Source organism: Polypterus senegalus, chromosome 16 (genome assembly GCF_016835505.1).
Source record: "Polypterus senegalus isolate Bchr_013 chromosome 16, ASM1683550v1, whole genome shotgun sequence".
Taxonomy (NCBI): domain Eukaryota; kingdom Metazoa; phylum Chordata; class Cladistia; order Polypteriformes; family Polypteridae; genus Polypterus; species Polypterus senegalus.
In genome coordinates this window covers 89184535-89205278 of record NC_053169.1, presented here as the reverse complement: position 1 = coordinate 89205278, position 20744 = coordinate 89184535, and the positions used below count along the sequence as shown (strand labels likewise).

The 20744-nt window shown below is 41.3% G+C and overlaps 1 protein-coding gene across 1 annotated transcript in view; it reads right to left on the bottom strand.

Annotated features, from left to right (window-relative positions):
- lrpprc (leucine-rich pentatricopeptide repeat containing) overlaps positions 1-20744 on the bottom strand; it is a 103704-nt gene that overhangs the window by 21697 nt on the left and 61263 nt on the right. Inside the window, exons 21-25 of the mRNA XM_039738178.1 lie at positions 19560-19690; positions 17475-17560; positions 11821-12028; positions 5983-6107; positions 5691-5797 (exon numbers count right to left, since the gene is read on the bottom strand). Of these exons, the coding sequence (XP_039594112.1) occupies positions 5691-5797; positions 5983-6107; positions 11821-12028; positions 17475-17560; positions 19560-19690 (657 nt within the window). The remainder of the gene's footprint in view (positions 1-5690; positions 5798-5982; positions 6108-11820; positions 12029-17474; positions 17561-19559; positions 19691-20744) is intronic.

The window sequence follows — 20744 nt, the reverse complement described above, 5'->3', positions numbered from 1 at the left end:
GCAAAACATAAAGCCCAATAATAAAACGAATCCACGTTTGAAACCATTACAGCCTGGCACATATCTAATGAGAACTGTAATGTCAATCATTTCACCAAAAAAAATAAAAACACAGAAGAGGATGCTACGTAACCCAATTTACTTCAGGGTGGGCCAAGCAGTAGTGAATGCACAGAGACTGAGAGAAGAGGAAGACAAAGTCTCAAATCTAATTTCCCAGCAGCATGAATTCCATGACACTTCATGTTTGAGGTGCTCCAAACTTCCAGACAAACCCTGTGCAGCCAAACCTCCACACAGAAGAGCGCTGGGCAGGCAGCTCATGTCCCTTTCATGTCAGATGACTTTATATAACACGGGCCAAAACTAACAATCCAGTGTGGCCATGACTTTTTCCAACATTAAACTGAATTTGGCAGTAAAACACTGTAGGACAATATTTTACTTGGAGTGAATCAAAAGAATTATTATATCTTACTGGAAAAAAAATGTATGTTGTCATTCGATTTGTGAGAAAAAATGTGAAATTATAATCTGAATAGATTAATTTTTCCGAAAAAATCTATAGAAAAATCTACATAAAATGCTAATAATTTTGCCAACTTTTAGTAAGATTTCCACTTTTTTCTTTTGAGGTAGTGACATTTTAACACACATATCAGTAGCATTCCAAAAGTGGTCAAATCATGTGCAGGGATAGGATATTTGTGTTCCAAAACATGGGGTCAGAGTGTTGGGGGGGTACCCTTTAGAGAATCACGGACGTCCCATTTTACAACCATCACTGACACTTAAAATGCAACAGGATCTCGCAACCCAACGGCTCCAAGGTCACGATCCATAGTTTAACCCTTAAACCACCAGAACTGGCTATAGTCATTTCCCAGTGCAATTTGGCAACACGCAGGAGCCGAGTATATTCAGCAACGTACAGTTGACCCTTTATATACGACCGGCCTGACATGCGAACAACTTGATTTACGACCAAAATTTTAGTTTTAATTTACGACCAAAATCTTGCGGTCACGTCACGTCAACAAACAGCTGAGAGCATTTGTAAGCATCAGTCGGAGCCCAGATACATGTGTTTGTGGATGTAATTTCGGTCAGTGCAGTGATTTATCTATATATATATAATTCACTAAGACCATGGCAAGCAAGATGCATAATTGCTAAGGAAGGAAGAGAAGGTAACGAAGGTAAAGAAAGCGATTGTTAAGGGATGTTAGCTAGCGGGCTGGCGCGGCACATGATGATGTCATCAGGCTGAGTCAGCACCGGCTTGCTTTGGAGTGGATTATTACAGCAGTTCACGACACGACCAGCTTTGAACTGAGTGCTCGACTACTGTCATTATTAACTTGGGAAACAGCGATCATAATCAAAATGAAGAAGGAAATTGTGTGGAAATATGAGAGTGGCATTCATGACCGAACTTGCTAATATGTACAGCATGTCGAAATCCACCATCTCGACAATTTTACAAAAAAAAAAAAAAAAGATTTGCATAAGGAGGCTCCTTCTACACAATAACCACCTTCCGTTTCATTCTCCTCCTCCTCCTCCTCCCTTCCTGCAGCCCAAAGATGTCAAATTAAATGGTGAGTACAGTATGAAATTGTTGTTTCTGGTAGGCTAGACACTTTTTATAACTTTTTGGTTAGTACATTAGAAAAATTATTGGTGTTGTGGTAAATTATGCGCATTATACAACCCTTTTTTATTATGAAAAGGTTAAGTAAGTGTTGCTGTGGGAGGTTCGGAGCGCATTATGGGTATTTCCATTATTTCTTATGGGAAAAATAGTCTTGACTTACAACCAACTTGAGTTACAACCAGCCCTCGTGAACGAATTGAGTTTGTAAGTCAAGGGTCCACTGTAGTTCATCTTACTAGCCTTACAAACCACAACTAAATCTAAACAGTTTTCAGTGCTTTTTCTGGGGTCACGTCTGCCCTATCCAGGACCCTGTGAGACTCGGCTGTTGTTCCAAAGAGCAGCACTGAGGGTGGACGGGGCAGAGCAGCTCTCCACCTGATTAAACCGCAGCAGCAAACAGGCCTCACTAATGCTATAAAGAGATCCAGCTGTCATTAAATCCTGCCCCAGCAAACCAACATGACAAATTAAAACTTGTTCTTGTATCTCTTGTATGTAATCTCGCCATAGATGTGACACAGTTTAGCAGCCAGTTTTGTCAATCACAGGGGACGTGTCACTAAGGGGATAGTATCCACAAAGCGGATATTCTTACCCTCTGATCAGTCTACCCAGGTTTCTCTCTGCTTTCAAATCCTTAAAAGAACATCTAGGTCAGTTGAGGCAGGCAAGCTCTTGCCAAGTCAGTGTTAATCTTATTTTAGGGTGCCACTCTAGAGGTTACAGATGAAACGGAATGAGCATCCAATACTCTTCAATGGGAAAATAAATAAATGAATAAATAAAATCAAATTGCATTTTTTCAGAGGCATTGACCCACAACCAAAAACAAAAATTAAAAAGCAGGTGGTACTTGTGAACAACGCACATAATACCCCAGTAGTTCATCCCACAGTTGGCAAGCAGTTTCAAAATGAGTCTCTGAGGCCCTCTGTCCTCTGAAAAGGTGCTCAACCTGTACACGTGAGCCCATAACATAGCTTAAAAAAAGTATCAGAAGCACAAATGCTTGATGTGGCTCTGACGATTAAGGCTGTTTCAGCATAGAATTAGGATGGGGGGCTTGTGGTGGTTAGGAGGCAGCCAAGCAGAGAAGTGCATACTTTGTTAATACGCATACCCTGTCCTCAGGAGGTCAGAGAAGCTTATCTTGTAAACGAAGCACTTCGATCCCCGGCATTTATTAAAAGTGATAAGTCGCGCTGTCAAGTAAAGACTCCCTCCTGGCTGAACATGCAAACATCTTCTGATCCTCACAAGCAAGCCGTGTCATTTGATGATTTTATAATGAGGATTTGCACAAAAAAGCAATCTGCAGAGAGCACAGTAGTAATCTCCGGGCCAGTCCTTCCAGATTAAATCCCTGCAAAGCACTCAAGTTGAGAGTTACAGACTCTTGAGAAGGCTGATGGCAGCAGAGCACAGAGATGCTCAGAAACACCTGAGTCCAGTCCAGCCCAAGCCTTCCTCACTCAGGATGACCAATGTAAAGGAGGAGACGGAGAAGGGCATCACGGCTTCAAACACTCAAATCATCCTATCGTGCACTTTAGCATTTCAAGGAAGAGCTCATCGTAATGGCTCCTGTGCTGGAAGGCACACAGTCAGTCTCTTTTGCACTATCGCTAGTAAATGAAGGTACTTCAAGAAATAAACGTGTGGTCAATGAGACATCAATATATGTAAAGGTGGTGGTAGCACTGCGGCCTCGCAGTCAGGAGACCCCGGGTTCGCTTCCCGGGTCCTCCCTGCATGGAGTTTGCATGTTCTCCGGGTATCCTCCGGGTGCAGGTTAGGTGCATTGGCGATCCTATATTGTCCCTACCTGTGCGTGTGTGTGCCGTGCGGTGGGCTGCCTGCTTTGCGCCCTGTTCTGGCTGGGATTGGCTCCAGCAGACCCCCATGACCCTGTATTAGGATATAGCGGGTTTGGGTAATGACTGACTGGCTCTGCAAGCACGGGCAGCATCCTGAATATGAACAAAACTAACAAAATTCCAGGGGGCAATGAAACTAAAACTATACAGCAATTGAACTGTAAAAAATACTAAGCACAATGAAAAGGAAAACATTTAAAGACTCATTTGATCTAATTGCTCTTACCCAAGATACAAGTGTCAGTGGATTAAATAGCTGGTGCATATCAGAACAATTTGTGGTTCTAATAGTTAGAAGGCTGGGTGCCATGAAAGTAGTAACTGATAAATATATTTTATTTTCACTTTATCTCGCATCTTATCACATATGTCTCACTGACTAAATGTAACACTACAGAGCAAAAAGCTTTCTGCGTCCGTATTTGTAGTACTAGGGTGTTGTACCGTGTTAGCCATTATGAATGTAGAGAAAAGCCAAGCAAAATGACACCTTTTATTGGCTAACTAAAAAGATTACAATATGCAAGCTTTCAAGGAAACTAAGGCCCGAGTTGCCTCCAAAGCCTGCATATTGCAATCCTTTTAGTTAGCCAATAAAAGGTGTCATTTTGCTTGGCTTTTCTCTGTGCCCATATTTGTAATATATAAATCCTAGCTTCACTGCTGAGGCAAAAGGTGTCAAGAATAAAACCTATGCTGATGTCATACTCTTGCTACACATACGTTTACAACAACTATTAAAAACATGAAAAGAAAAATTCCTACAAAAACTGAAACCACTGACAAGTCTGTCGATACCAAGTTAAAGCACCAAACTTGTTGTGTTGGCCCCTTCTACCACCCACCCATCAAAAGGGCTTCCACACTTGCTTAGCTCAAGGACGGTGGGTTCCCAAACTCGGCCCTGAGGACCCCTGTGGCTGCAGGTTTCTATTCCAGTCAAATTCATAATTAGTGATGATAATTGATCTCATTTATTTCGATGGTCTTCTTTCCCTTCTCTTATTCTGCCTTTAGAAAAGCACAGCAGCATGAGTTTTACATTTATAAGACATTTAGAAATATTTCTACTTTTGCTTTCAACGCTTACCTCTCTTTTGTTGTTGTCCTATTGTTTTGCCTTTGTTTTTTTTGTGCATTGTATCCTAATAATGATAATTCAAACAAACAGAACTGACAGCCAGGTATACGACACTGAATGATGAAAGGCTGCAATAACTTTAGCGTCAGACCCGCTAATTAAACAATCAGAACTCCTGGAAAAGCCGAATGACAATCAGGCTAAAAATTGTTAAAACAAAAAAAAAAACACTATGCCCTTATAAGTACTTAGTACATTTTAATAAAAATTTACCAAACTTAGTTTTGTTATTTGACTCCAAAACACAGAAACTGGGAAACAACAGTTCACTTAATTAGCCCAGGAATCAAATTAAAAACAGAGAAGTTGGTTGGAACAAAAACCTGCAGCTGAAACCTGAAACTGGGAAGCACTGCTCTAGGCCAGGGGTCCTCAGTCACGGTCCTGGAGAGCCGCAGTGGCTGCAGGTTTTTGCTCCAACCCAGTTGCTTAATAAAAAGCACTTCTTGCTAAAGTAACACTTCTGCTTCACTTTAGTGATTTTGAGCCCTTATTGCTTCATTTTGTCTTAAACAGCTATTTTAATTGCTCCTTATTATCAATAACATACAAATGACAAGAGAGAGCAGCATTTCTCCATTTAGCTTATTGACATTTACACCTGTGTGTATTTATCTGCACTATTGGGTTTAATTAAATACTTGGAAGAAAAATGAAGAGAAAAAAGTGAAGGACTGAGAATTACTCGTCCATTTTAGCCTTCAAATCATTTGCATGATAGAAAGGGAAAGAAAATCTAGGATATGAGAATGACCTGACATAGCAGAGTTGATTTAATTTCATAGCTTGTTAGTGCTTTATTGGCAAGAATTGCTTTCTAATTAAGCAACCAGGTCAGAACAAAAACCTGCAGCCACTGCGGCTCTCCAGGACTGGGATTGAGGACCCAGTAATATTTCAAAATTCATGAGAAAATCTTCTTACACCTTCATACCCTGATAATGAATCTAATTATTAGTGCGATTTAAATAAGAATAAAAGAGCTGCATTTGATACAAGTACGAGACCCCACCTCAATGATTCTGCGTGCTTCCTTGTATTTTTTCGTTTGCAGGAAAGCAAAGAAGATATCATAGAGCATCGTCATCTCGCCTCGCTCTTGGCTGATGTAGTCCATTGCTGTAGAGACACAAGTTGTCTTTATCACATTAGGTTTACTTGACCACTCCATTTGCTCATTTTGCTTCATGATTTACAAATATTAGGACTTAAATATGTGAGCAACTGTGAAGTACTTCAAACTTAATGTTCAGCTTTGTGCGGGTAACCAAAAAAGCTCTTACAGCTAAACAGTCTCCACTTACCTTTCTGCAAAAGCTCAGTCTCTCCATTCTCTACTAGCTTGCACAAGATGTCATGTAATCGAGGAAGCTGATTGTACTTCTTTTGACAATCTATGGTAGCATCTAAGGCACCAGAAAGGTCCCCTCTAGAAGAAACAGCAAGTAAATGGGGGCTTATAAAGGCTGTAACAGGTAACATCACTTTAAGTTTTTCTCTCTTGTACAGTACACCTAAAGGCCATGTGATATCTGATGACTTTTCCAGCAACTTTCAGTCACATAATGTAAGCAAGTTGAAGAGAGTCGGCGCCACAGTCTCACGGATCCAGTCACGTAATGTGACATGCCTAGTCACTCACTCTGACAAAAATCAAATAAGTTTAACTTCGTCTTTAGTCATAGGGGTGAGCTCTGGGTGCGTGAGAGCATCTGGAACTGCAATTCATATAATGCAGCAACAAGGTATTAGGAACGTAGGTGTTTTGTACATCACAAACAGAAGAGAGCTTCTTGGTCTGATAAGTATCGTGTTTTATGTACCGCAGCAGAATGGAAAAAAGTAAAGAGGGCAGAGATGGGGGCTGAACTCATTACAGCTGTTAGTCCTGCGTACAGAAACGGCACTGTCTGGCAGCACGTTGTAGGCATTCACAAAAAGGGATGAGCATGACTTTGCTGGAAGTCGGCACACAGTCCTAAATTTGACATACCCAGCGTTTTACAGTGGAGTAAACTGATGTGGTATGGTGACAAGATCAGCAACTGTAGTCGGGAAGTGTGACATAGTAACAACTAGAAGTCGCATAATGTGACATCAGCTCAAGATGAAAGGTCTGAGGTCACCTGGATCAAAGGATAACGAGCGAATGTAGTCTCTCCCAAAGTAACAAACGAAAAGATGCTCAGAGTTTCCAAAATGATCAACAGTGGCGTAGCCATAGTTCGCACCGCTCGGGCCGGGGCGGTGCTTCAATTTGCCGGCCTCCAACATATCTGAATATGTTAATCTATTTAAATAGAAAATTAAAATGACAGATACAGAAAAATTAAGATAAATTATGCATAGATTTATTCAAATATAGAGAAACAGCAATCATTTTTCACATGTAATTATTTATAAGCATCAACTAGACAAGAATATAGTAGAGACGCACTGATAAGCCGTGTCCTGATTATTAGTTTAATATAACTATGCTGCAAAAACCAGAACCGGTGTAGTGTACAAGTGACAGGTGGGGATGTTTTCTGCACAGAGCATAAATGCATTTGGATTGATAACGAAAGGAAATTATAAATTGTAAATTAGTTGTTTATCTTCCTAGAAATGATTATGGGTGTAATGTTTATGTTTATTTTTATTATCGCCTCATAAATTTTAACTGCTGTTTCTGATTCCGTCACAGAAGGAGAGTCTGAAAATTATTTTTGAGGTATTTGTGGATAAAAATCTGAGAAGTTTACTTTTTCCATTCATGAGTGCTATTTTTCCGAACGCTGCTGCTCCCACACGAATTGTACTGAGCCTTTTGGCCAATAATGCCGCCCAGGGCGGACCGCCCCCTCCACCCGTCCCTAACTACGCCACTGCAGATATAAAAGTCAGTCTATTTATCTGGGTTTTCAGCAAGGGAATTTAGACAAGGTGACCATATGGCAGCGAGAAACCCATGAAAAGTTGGGACCTTATTTGCCCAGGTAAACAATTAAAAACAAATGAATTGCGAGAGACAAGACCCTGTTATCCGTACTGTGCACATGACAAAGAATGATTTTGCTAGCACAGACCAAGACTAACCAATTGTGGAAGCGATGCATTTAATTATGGAAGCATGACATTGCCATGTTTTCAAGTGGATAGAAACTGACAATTTTGCTTTTTGGCTCACTTGTCCTGTTCACCCAATATTTACCTCGAAAACCAAACAGGGGTCGGTGGGATTTACAGGAAATTCCTTATATAAAGATTTGCTTTTTTTTGGATCCATCACACAAAAGGTCATTGTACTTGACTTACGGATGCTGGGGTTAAAAAAGAAAACAGTGAAACAAACTGATAAATCTGGAGCAGTACACTGAAAAGGCACTGACAGTGATGGATGACTTGCTTGTTTACAGATAGTCCTGACGCCCCCTGTAGATCTATAGCTGCTTTGTCACTCAAGATGACAACTAAATTACAGCTTGTACAGTTTGCTGTGCCGTCCTTCTCTTTGACCATTCTGCCATGTTCCCAGCAATTCAGTGGGCTGCAATGTCAATGTCACTGTCAATGTCAACAATGCCGGCAGGTGCCCAGAGAAATATAGTATCAGTAACAGAGCAATGATACAATATTGTACTACAGAACCATCCTGGCCCATGAAACATGCACAATTAAAAATCCTCACCTGGACCCTAAGCAGGCATTACTACATATAATACAGGCGACAACTCCAGCCCCGGCAGTGTCCATCAGGATCCTGACAAGCCAATCATATAGCAGTTCTTGCTGTCTGGGTGGGAGGCACAGAGAACTTCAAACCAAGCAAACGCTGTTACAGCTGCTTTTAATTGAAATCAAGTGCCGCTACATCAGATGACAGCTACAGTTGAGTGCCAATTCACCTTGTGGCATGCTCATTGAAAAGCTCTTGGAAGACTGCAATCATTCAGGGATGTGGGGGTGTGTGTGTGGGGGGTGGATAGAGGAGGGTGTCATTTAAGAGGAAGGTAAAGTGGGAATAGTAAGGGTGCCCAAAATTATGAAGTAGCCACATGCCCACCTGTCTGACATCTCCTACTAGTGAAAAACCAGTACATTTGTTTGGGGGAGTGGGGGGGGGGAGACAAAAAAAAAGTAATACAAATAAAAGAGAGTTAAGTGTGTAGAAGGTTTTATAATTTTGCCCATTACAATTTAGCTGTCGCTCGGATGAAAATTTGCTGAAATATGCTTCCCTACGTCACCAACTTCGCATGTCAAGTACTTTCCAGCCAATTAAGTTGCAAACTGGAAGAGCTCTGTTAAGCAACTGCATGATTAGACAAGATCGCTCATTCTCTCGGTCTGCTTTTGTTCGCCACAAAATGCCACATTAACATTATCAGCCTCTGCAGGATTGTCTGACAGACAGAAGGAGAAAGAAACAGAGGGAGAAGAGGAAGAGCGGGCTTCGCTGTGCCTGTCACTTAACAATCAGCCTTCAAAGATCAGCAGCCATGAATGCCGCTTAATTACGAGCCAATGAGTCTTGACAAAGAAGGGGGGAAAAAAAAAAAAAATATCCCTGCCCAAAGCTGCAAACACTGGGGACTTAGAAATGGCAGAAAAGTCAAACATCCTGTCCAGTAGTAGTAGCTGTGGGCTGCAACAACCATGTTCTGGGCATGTGGCCTCCTGGACTTAAGGAGTGGGGCTGTGTGAGGACATGAGCGGAATCAAAGAAAGAATATGTAGAATCATGGGGAAGGGTAAACGCATCTAATTATCAGATTAACTCTGACATACCAAGTCCTACATTGCACTCCTGACAAAAACGTGGTTTTGCCAAGCAGACTGACAAAAGGGCTGAACAAATATAAATGATTCAGCCTGGCAACACTCTGAGGAAAAGCTATCTTTGATACAACACTATGCCAGACTTGAAAAAGCTCCTCTGTGAATGCCATGGGGCTTGGTGGTGGGGGATGGATTTTGGTTTCTTCATTACAACTGTTTGCCGTTGTCCTCATTCTGAATAAAAGTCCCACTGAGACGGTACACCCAGCCAAGCACTTAATAAATCAATATGTATTTTATTCCAATCTTTGCCGTTATTGAGCTGGACAGCCAGGGCCCAGAGTTGGAATCGCCTCTCATGACTCACCACGTGCTGTTTGCAAGCCAGTAATTAGTGCTGTGTACACAATTAACATGCAAATACAGAGACCTACTTAAAAGCTGTTCTCAGTAAGAGCACCAGCAGGAGGTCATAGTCCAGGGCAGAGTGGGCTGGATTTCATTTAATTTGCATATCGTGTTTTAAAGAGCAACAATATTATTAAAATACAGTTAAAAAAAAAACTTTTAAGGATATATAAAAAACTGTTAAAATACACTAACTCAGTCTTCAGAAAAATAAGACATGTTTTTTGTATTCTTTCATCACTCAACTCTAATCTTTCTATATAATACGCTACCGTGGCTGTTCGTTTGTCCGTCCAGGATTTTAGATCACCTGTAGCTCGCAAACCATTTGAACTATCGACCTGAAATTTGGTACACATGTACTACGTGACTTGACGTCTACTAATCTGCTTTCGGGGTGATGACTGACCTCCAAGGTTATTCCTCTTAATATTTTTATTTTATTGTAGAATCAACGCTCGGCAGCCGGGGGGCACATGTGTACGTGCGCCGTTCTCATTCCTGCCACTTTCGTCGTCACTTCCCCTACCTCTTCATATTTTAAATCATTCTTGAGTAGGGTTGCCAGATCAGAAAATTAGAAATACGGGACACTCTTAAAATCTCTCTCTCTATTACCTATGTATATAAATGTGTACATGCCCCCTACACACCAATATATTATATAAAAGTAGAGACATAAGTTAAAAACATAAAGCAAGGATTTTAAAGGGTTATGTGGAAAACAAAAGTAAAATCATTCGAAAATAGTTTACTGAAAGTGCAATTCCATACACCACAGTTTGATACTGCCTTGTTTGATAAATGTCCATTCACTGGAATATTCATCACGAAATTTACACTTACATTTTGGCGTTTTGGGATGGATGGATTAGTTTTTAACTTTGAAAAAAAGTGAGCCGTGGCGAGTAGTAACCACACACTTTGTCGACACTGAATGTTGCAATGCTGATACAGAAGTGCACAGCAGCGCGGCTGGAGAGCAAAACGGTACGAGTGTTGCTGTCCTCAGCCAACCACAGCAACTCAACAAGCTGCAAACTGGCAGCATTCGCGTTACATTTGGGTTATTTTCATTAAGAGACTCTGAGAAGAGAAAATATAATTACTGTATTTACACGTGTACCACGCACACTTTTTTTTAGCATTTGAAAATCAGATGCACGTCATACATGAGGAAATGTAATTCTGTAATGTTTACTTCTTCTGCTTGGTCTCTCTCTCCTGCTCGCTCGCACGCTCTCTCTCTCTAAATGCTTCCCATACAATCACAACGTGCGTCGTACACGGGGCAAAACGATTTTCCCAGATTTTCTTTGTAAAAATTAGGGTGCGCGTCTTACACAAGTAAATACGTACATATAATGTTACAACTAAGTACCGTACGAAAGTAGTAAAAATATATTTTTATTACGAAACTTGAAAATGAACTAAATACGGGACATTTGGGTGTCCCTGAAAGGTCAGTACGAGACAGGGGACAAAATTATCAAATATGGGACATGTCCCATATAAAAGGGACGTCTGGCAACCCTATTCTTGACGAAGATTGACGACTTAAGTGCCAGCTTAAGTGAAAAATGAAAGAAAACGTACTAAGTAATTGGAACACAAACACTGACTTAATCAGTTTTAACACGAAAAGATGCCGACGAAAGAAGAGAAGAAGCGGGCCGCTAGTGTGGAGAAAAGAAGAGCTGCTCAGGAAGCAGCAAGTGCATCGACCTCTGAGCAAACGAATGGCAAACGTACAGAGAAAGAAGAGGAAAACTAGGAATGCTCAAATCAAGTGTATTCACTGCACGTTATCGTTATAGTAGTGTGCCGTTACTGGTAAGAGTATAATAGCATATATGTGCATGTGGTCAGCAGGTGTTCAACAAACCGGGGGGTTAAAATGCTCCAGGATCAGGCAGGACATCACCACATTTTGGACAACAGCTTTAATTTACAAACCCCACAATAAAACCCACCTCTCCAGATAAACAGTCACCAATGGCGAGCACAGGTTAGCAGATGGCTTAGCCAGGTCCAACGTGAAGATTTCATCCTGTAGTCTTTTAACGGCCTCTTCTTCGCCCCGCATGGCAGAGGCATTGAGGATGTGGAAAAAGGAAGAGCTGGAGCTGTCTCTCAGTTCGACATTCTTTTCCTTTATTTCTTTTAAAATATCAACAGCGTCTGTAAAGGTAAACGAGAAGCAGATGAATCTAAACTTAACAGTGCCTTATTGCATACTGCTGGGTCCCAATAAAAACCCAGTCCTTTCCCATCTTACAGCCCCAGTGGACTTGTCCTTATTAGAATTCTAAGATCACTTGAACAGCTTTGGGTTTTTGTTATTTAGTCCACAAGTCGGTTGATGAAGCGATGTCATATATAAAATTCAAACAAGGAGTAAAAACCTTTTCACTCATTTTACTCCAGTATAAACTTAGCATAAGCAATTTTTTTGTACCTGTTGCCAACTCTGCCCTTATCCTTTTACGATTTAATGTCAATTAAACTGTATTTAGATGCTCTTTTACACGTTTCAGTTATCACTGTAACGTATATAATTATGATGGAATTTTCTTGCATGGCGCCCCTGCGATGGAAGGATAAGGGAAGGCAGATTTTCAAGGACACTGGCTCCCCCAACATGCTAGATGGCAGCTCCCCTGGACTGTAGCGGTGCCCTGGATTCCCACAGGGCATCCTGGGACTTGGAGTTCAGTTTCTCAGCCCTACTGGGTGCCGGCAGGGGGAGCTGTCGAAGGACCTGGGTACTCATCCTTTTCCTATAGCCCGGAGGTATGAGGTGGTCTCGAGGACGGAAGTCCCGAAGTACTTCCACGTTTAAGAAAAGCCAGTTCTTCATTAGACCCGGAAGTGCTAGGTGGTCAGGTGGTCAGAAGGACGAGAAGCACTTTGGGGTCAAGGACTTTATAAGGGACTGTTGAAGACCCAGCAAGGGAGCCGGAGTCGGGAGGTGAAGGACAAAACTTGCTGGGAGATGAGGAGGAGAGAATTATTATTATTGAGAGTATTGTGTTCATTTAATTGCCCATTTATTGTGGCTGGGGTGGCACTGCTTAAGAAGAGGAAATACCCTGTGTCAGATGCGTCTGTCTGTTGGGTTTAAGGAGCAACAGCGACCCCTGCCGTTTACAGGTCATTTGTAAATTATTACAATGCAATATAAAGACTAATTAACCAACTAATAAAAGACTGACACTTTTGAGAAATGTCTCCAGAGTGGAGATGCTAACAGTTGCTTCTTCAGCTCCAGCAGGAAAGTAGTAACCCAGACTGCGGTAAACCTTCGTTTAACTAAAGAATCAAATGAAAGCAAACACCACACTACACCTCCCTTAATATGAAAAGCACCCAAGATACAATTATTGTACAATATTGTATTGAGCTGGTGTTGAATATAATTGAAAAACTAAATTTACTTCTGATAACATTTAAACACTAGTTCTCTTATTTAAATACCAATTAAAGTCAAAAGAGTATACAGTTTCTTTTTTCAAAGCACAAAAAGAGAAGAAAACAACAATAACCACTTAACCTTCTCAAACCTGCTTAAATCCAATGCAGGATGAAAGGGGGTCACAATCTATTAGGCGCCAAAGCCGGACACGGCCACAGTCCGCTGTAGTAAAAAGTATCGGTGGTAATAATAATACAATTTCAACTTGGGGGAAACAAAAACTTCTCTCTCATAGTCCTTCGTAGTCGTCTAGTATTGAGATTGTTTGGGTGTAACGTCATTGTTTCTCTGGAAGCTACTGTGAGAGCAATGGCTGAATGCCCTCTTGGGTTACTTGTGCGCCATTTTCGATAACTTTGCCTTTTTCTCTGTGCAGGACTGAGCTTAGGCGAAATAATATGACGTGGCAACATGCCATGAGTGTTTGCTTTTTACTCCTATACATTTCACTTATGGTGACAGACAGGCTGTATGGCAGCAGATAAATTAAAGTAGGAGTGCAGTGGCAACACCACTATTAGTGCAGCTACCCAAGAAAATAAATGAATATAAATCAATCCTAAAAGTTATGTGTTGTGCCAGCCAGACAACTGGAGGAAGCCCAAGGTGATCAGCTTCATACAATGGCACCATTTCTTTTGCAAAATGGGAAGAAATGGGGTATGTCATTTACTTCCATGTTCCTCAAGAGCTTTACTCGGGTGCTTCTGCACTCATAAGAGCATCCAAATCCAACGCCTGATGAAGACAGGATTAAGGTCAGAAATCTTCATTTTTTTCTCTCAAGTGAACTCTTACTGACTCTTTAAAAGTAATGACCTATGGTACCGATTTAAATAGTTGGAATTGTTGTCATATTACAGTATCTTGGTTTGATAAAACAATTAGGACGCCTGCTGACAAAGCCTGCTATTTGGCAAATATCCAATGTTAAAGCCACAATGCTGCCCACAGTAATACATTTTAATTCCAAGTACCAAATCACGGGTTTCTGTGCATTTTCTTCAAAGCTACAGGACGGTGGTGAGACCAGCTATGGTATATGGGCTGGAGACGGTGGCACAGGAGACCGAGCTGGAGGTGGCAGAGTTAAAGATGCTAAGATTTGCATTGAGTGTGACGAGGATGGACAGGATTAGAAATGAGGACATTAGGGGGTCAGCTCGGGTGGGACGATTGGGAGACAAAGTCAGAGAGATGAGATTGTGTTGGTTTGGACATGTGTAGAGGAGAGATGCTGGGTATACTGGGAGAAGAGCTGTGAGTCAAGAGGAAGGCCTAAGAGAAGGTTTATGGATGTGGTGAAGGTGATGGGGGTAACAGAACAAAATACAGAGGACAGAAAGATATGGAAAGAGATGATCCGCAGTGGCGACCCCTAACAGGAGCAGCTGAGAGAAGAGGAGGAGGAAGATCTTTTTTTTGTTCTTTATTTCGCCTTATATAATTTCTTGTATTAGGAATTTGTTAGTTTTCGCATACCCCTTGGGGTCAGAGCGCAGGGTCAGCCATTGTACAGGTTAAGGGTCTTGCTCAAGGGCCCAGCAGAGTAGGATCTCTTTTGGCAGTGACGCGGATTTGAACCGGCAACCTTCGGGATACCAGTGTAGATCCTTAGCCTCAGAGCCACCACTCCACAATTTCCCTGTAAATATCACTGATCTGTCACTGACATGTCTCATTTCTGTTCTTTAGCTGTATAATCAAGGTAGACTCATGACTGGTTGGCTTTCTTGCAGAGTATGGATGACTGGAGCAAAGCATTTATCCTTGCAACTAACTTTGTGTTAAAATAAAAGTAAAAAAAATCACTCTGTTTTTGATTGCAGAATTGTGTACACGCACAACTTGATACGAATTGTGGGCACGATTAATGCATAGCCATATATGAAAGGCTGAGCAGCACCTCAACCCCCCGTATCACACAATGAAAAGTGACAAATTCCGTATGGCAGATGTTCCCAGTACACAGACTAGGAGAGATCTGAAAGGAGACTGAAGTTCTACTGAGTTTTACAAGAAGAGCCCCAACATGTACGGCTACCTCCATTCTGCTCCTCTTAGTGGAAGGTGCTGAATGGCCTTTCGAGATAGTTTAGCAAAGGGGGAAACAAAGCACTATTAAAAGAGCCTTTTAAAGCCTGCGGGAATGCAAATGCTGCCATATAATGCCAATTTCAAGTTAATTACTACTTGCATTTCTGAACGAGACTACAATTAGTGAGCCCTACAATAGCACTGTTTCATCAGTTCCCTGCGACAGCAGCTCCAAATTACAGCAAGGAGAAGGCGGTGGTGCTGCCCCAGCTCACCGGTGCCAGGCTGCCCCCGAGCCACAGGACTCTAGTAAGTGGAGGCTATTATCACTTGGCGCTCACATCTGCTGGGCTGCAGCAGATGGTTTGTCACAAGGCCAGATAATTGAGATGTGTTTACACTGTATTTACAGGCAGAGTAATGGCCTGACACCGATAGCGTCTGTTTGCACTGTCGATACTAATTATACCAGCTTCGGTATAGTCAATTGTTCACTGACTTCCCCCCAGCCACTTAAAAAAAAAAATAAATAAAAAAATAAAAACTAGCGGTGCCATCCTTAGTCCAGCAGCAGGGGGTGCTCTTGAGTAGAGTGGCGCCGGGGTTGCAAGACTAATCAGAGAGGAGATCTTGGGTCTTTGTTTTTGAGAGAGCACACTTGTCCTTGTTTTGGCTGCATTACAAGCTTCATTTCACTAATTACTATCAACATCATCTTTTGTTTGAGGACTTTCAGGGGGAAAATCAAACAGGAGGGAGGAAAACAAACAGGAACAAGAGGAGAGTAACCAGCGTTACGCCAGAAACAATTCACAGAGACAGTAGGCTGACATGGCCACATGTAGCCTTCGGGGTTTAAAAGCTCTGCTGTCTAACATGTCCCTTCTGCACAGCTGGCTGGTCACCTTGTCACCTTGTTTTCAGGTACCCTGACCAGATGACTCTGGCACACGCTAGGCTCTGTTAGGATTTAATCAGAGATATCTTGTGCCCTTAATACTAACGCTCCATCAATAATGACCAAAGTTTCTGACTCATCCCTGGCTTTTCTGATGGCCATTTAATCCTTACATACCATACGAGTTCTCCAACAACTGGGTTTTTGATGTTGTTCCTTTCATCCATGAATGAAAGACTAAAGAGATCGTACACTGGTCATAATATTAACTGGCCTCTAACATACACATTTATAAATTCGAGTGAAGCTTTTATCCTAAGTGATTTACAAAATGAATACACAGAGCAAGTGTTTTCATAATTAGAGAGATGGCAACTCAAGTGACTTACTCCGAGTTAAACAGAGAGTCTGTAGCAAGAATCTGAATCTGTGGCTTGTGTTTTGTCAGCTGGACATTTTAGCTACTGGGCTGGACGACATAAAATAAAGATATTTATGTCTTTCTGAGAGCTGGGATGCTAAGTTGTGCCAGACAAACTACTTTTTTTGCGAAATTATAAATTGTGCAAACAGCGTCAGGGCACCCTACATCACACCACACCCACGTACCACCATTACCCTCCCAATTTCCCGCAGGCAACGCTTGACAAGACCACCTTCAGAAGCTGTTTGCCTTACTGCCACCAGCAGTCATTACGGGTGGCAGCCTTACAGTGCAGGGCCTATGCTGCATGAACAGGACGGCAGTGACCAGCGTCATCCTAATGGGGGCTGCTCTTGGCTGGGCCAGCCATTAGTTGTAAGACTGCGCCGAGCCTGTCAGGAGCATTTGCACGGCTGGACGACTTGCTGGCATGCGGTCAGGACATTGCTGTTTGAAGATCATGGCTTGTGGCACTGGGGCCTAATGGTTCTGCACTTATTGTCCGTTTTAAACAATGTGATCAGTAAACAAAGTTAAATTGCTGCCCTAGTGTGCTCCCGGCTGAGAAGAACATTGTCTTAAAATATCCTTAATAATAAAGTTGACTGCAACAGGAATACTTAATGAGAATCAAGGCACACAATGAATAATCGTCAAGTAGGAAAGCGCGGCAGACATCACCCCTAAGACCAACACTCCCTCCACTTATGTAGACGCACAAGGGCACAGCCCCAGAAAACATTATTCAGACATCATCTAAAATTATTATTTCAAAATCAGCCACAAGACTCACCCTGAAGCCGGCCATCCTTCGAAAAAACCTTTACCAGTGAAAGGTATTTGTTGATATCCAGAGTGGCTGAGGAGTCCTTCCTGTTGCTGGAAAGGAAATAACAGTTAAAGACACACCATAGCACTTGTTTGTTGTAAATGAGCCTGCAATCAAAGTCCTGGCGTAAAGAATGCTGTGCCTTGGGTTACCAGGGGTGCAGCTGTCATAGTCAGGTCATCGGGTTTTTCAGTTTAATTAAGATGGTGAATTATGCAATAATGCGATTTCCCTCTTCACTCATATAAATATAATACATCGAACTATTCTGTATACCTGATACCCCTTTCCGTACAATAACAGTCTAATAAAGTGTTTTTTTAAATACCTTGCATCCCCATTGCCTTCTTTACATTATTCTTCAATTTGCAATGCCATTTCTGACTTGGCACATTTTTGCTGCTGTTCCAAATATAAACTATTCCATAAAGCTACTTTTGTAAACAGCCTTAAATTCTTCTCAGTATATTATGGTGCCGTAAGTTGCATGCAATTCTCTGAACTTTAATTAGTCCAAATTAATTGTAAAAAGTGCCAGGGAACATCTAAACACCACCCAACCCCTGCTTCACAATGTCAGGTTTCCATGCAGTTTTAGTCACATGACAGGACCACTTTTTCAGGGTGTGCCACTAGCATGGATATAAACTGAGCTGTAACAGTTACAATTAAGCACTTAATGAAAAGGCACACATGCAGAAAGGATGTGGATATAAAATAGAATCACACAAGTGAAACACAAAGTGATTTGAAATCACTTAGTGGGTGAAGAAATCGGGCGCAGAGTGTAGAGGAATTATGGGCTTCAGTTTAAAAAAAACACCAGAAGAACTCCAAAGGTTGCACAGTTCAGTTTCTTTTATTAAAAGGAAAAAAAAAAATACTAAAATGAATTCTGCATAATTGACATGCATCACTCTTGACTAAAACATGAGACTTCTACTTTATGCTTATTAACAATCTGCTTGAATTAAATGTATAGGGGGCAAAAACACAAGGTAAGTAGATGACATGAAAACCAATTGGTATTGTAATATGGGATTTCAAGTGAAAGCCGGCCAGTGTTAATATCTCCAAAATGGAAGGCAAAAAGATCTCAGATACTATCTAGAACCTCCCTGCGTGGAGTTCGCATGTTCTCCCCGTGTCTGCGTGGGTTTCCTCCCACAGTCCAAAGACATGAAGGTTAAGTGGATTGGCGATTCTAAATTGTCCCGTGGGTGTGTGTGTGTGCCCTGCGGTGGGCTGGCGCCCTGCCCGGGGTTTGTTTCCTGCCTTGCGCCCTGTGTTGGCTGGGATTGGCTCCAGCAGACCCCCGTGACCCTGTAGTTAGAATATAGCGGGTTAGATAATGGATGGATACTATCTAGAACGTTACATGGAAGATTTCAGCATCTGCACATGATTACTCTACTTCTAGCAAGAGCAACCATACTGACTGTTACCCATCACACCCCCTTTACAGAACAGTAGGCGCCAACATAAACGGGCAGTCAGTGTGAAGAGGCCAAGTCACTGGAATTTAAACCCTACAGGTGCTGGCTCAATTCTTAACTCATTTGAACCCCAAGTGTGTTGACAGATCAATTATTAAGTCATTGGACTTTAAGCCCCATGGGTGGCGGTTCCTTGCCCGTGACTCACTTTAAACATGTAAGCAAGTCCCTTAACCCGTTCAAGCTATAAAAAATACTGTACCTATAAACTGTTATAAAGTATCATAATCTTAGATGTTGCCTTACTTAGGTTACTAGCAGGCTCAATTGTGTGTATTAATATCATCCTCTCCTCTATAAAGTAATCTATAAACAAAATCCAATTTCCCGTTTAAAAAACTTTTACTTGAGTTTGTCCCACTTTACGGAATATTAAACTATAATGATTTACAAACACTCTTGACTCAAGTAAATATATTTTTTTCTTTATATAATAACCTATACAACTTCAACACATTATTTCTGACACGTTAAATGCACTTTCATTACCTTTTCTGTACCATAACCTAAAATAACAGTCCATATCACAGTTAAAATGTTGCCTTTTACTTACAGTTCCTGCTTCAGGCTAAGGGCCTCTTCCGCCTTGCCATGCCGACAGCACTGGTTGATGAGAGCTGCATAGCCTCCTACAGCCATATCAGCCTCATAGGTTTCCTTTACTTCGAGAGCCTTCTGCAAATTCTGATGAAGACAGAAACCGCAGTGGTAAGACTTCATATGGCCCTTCATCATTTACTCTGGCTCATTATTGGGTGGAGTGCATATTGTTCTAACAGCCAAAAAAGCAGATCCATACTGCTACTCAAAACCCTAACAGCTTTGATAAAACAACCCAATAACCACCTTTTTCAGAAAGAGGCGCACACAAGTAAAATAAACAGAAGGTTACATAGTAACATCTCAACAATCTTGACTTACACAGCATATATCCAATGGTATGCAGACTGTCCCAAAAAGAACAGTATTCTCAGGTTTTCATTATTATTTTATTTATTTTAAGTCAGATGCTAAGTACCATTGGTTTGGAAACAGTTTATTCCCAGTTTCAACAACTGACAGAATCGGTTTAGGTTTCTTTAGAATGTTGTATGTTTTACAGCGACTACAACTTAGTAACTAGAAGCTGTGTTAACAAATGCTGTTCTACGTTATTGTTATTAGCTCTTTCTTTAGCAGTTTTCCTGCACGAGCTCACACATTCAACCCATGGTCTTTAACCCCTATGAGAGCTTATCTCTCTATTATATAAAAATTCCTCTCAACCATTTTCAACCACGCACACAGTACTCTCACCTCTCATTCGTGTGAATACTTTTGATAGACACAGTTCCTGCTCTCTCAGCTCAAATAAATTTTAAAGTTTTCTTCACTTTAAGTTCCCAATTAAAGAAAATGCATTATGTCCAAATCGTATTGAAGAACTTCATCACGGAGAGTTATCAACAGAAAAATGAGTACACATGCTAGGTAATCCTAGCATCGAGAAACAATGAAGACAAACGAATTAACATGAAAAATGTTGATCGGTTACACGGCAAATTGGTTAAATGCGTATCAACACACTCTGCTGAAACAGTTGGTGGTGATCTTGTGGAAGATGAAAACATCAACTTACAATATCATGTAGAATATCTACAACTGTTAACACCGTGCGGTCTTCCACCAAATAAATTACTGTGGAAAGAAAGATGTATCCAAGAACGGTAATGTAGTACATTTTCAGGGGATAACGTTG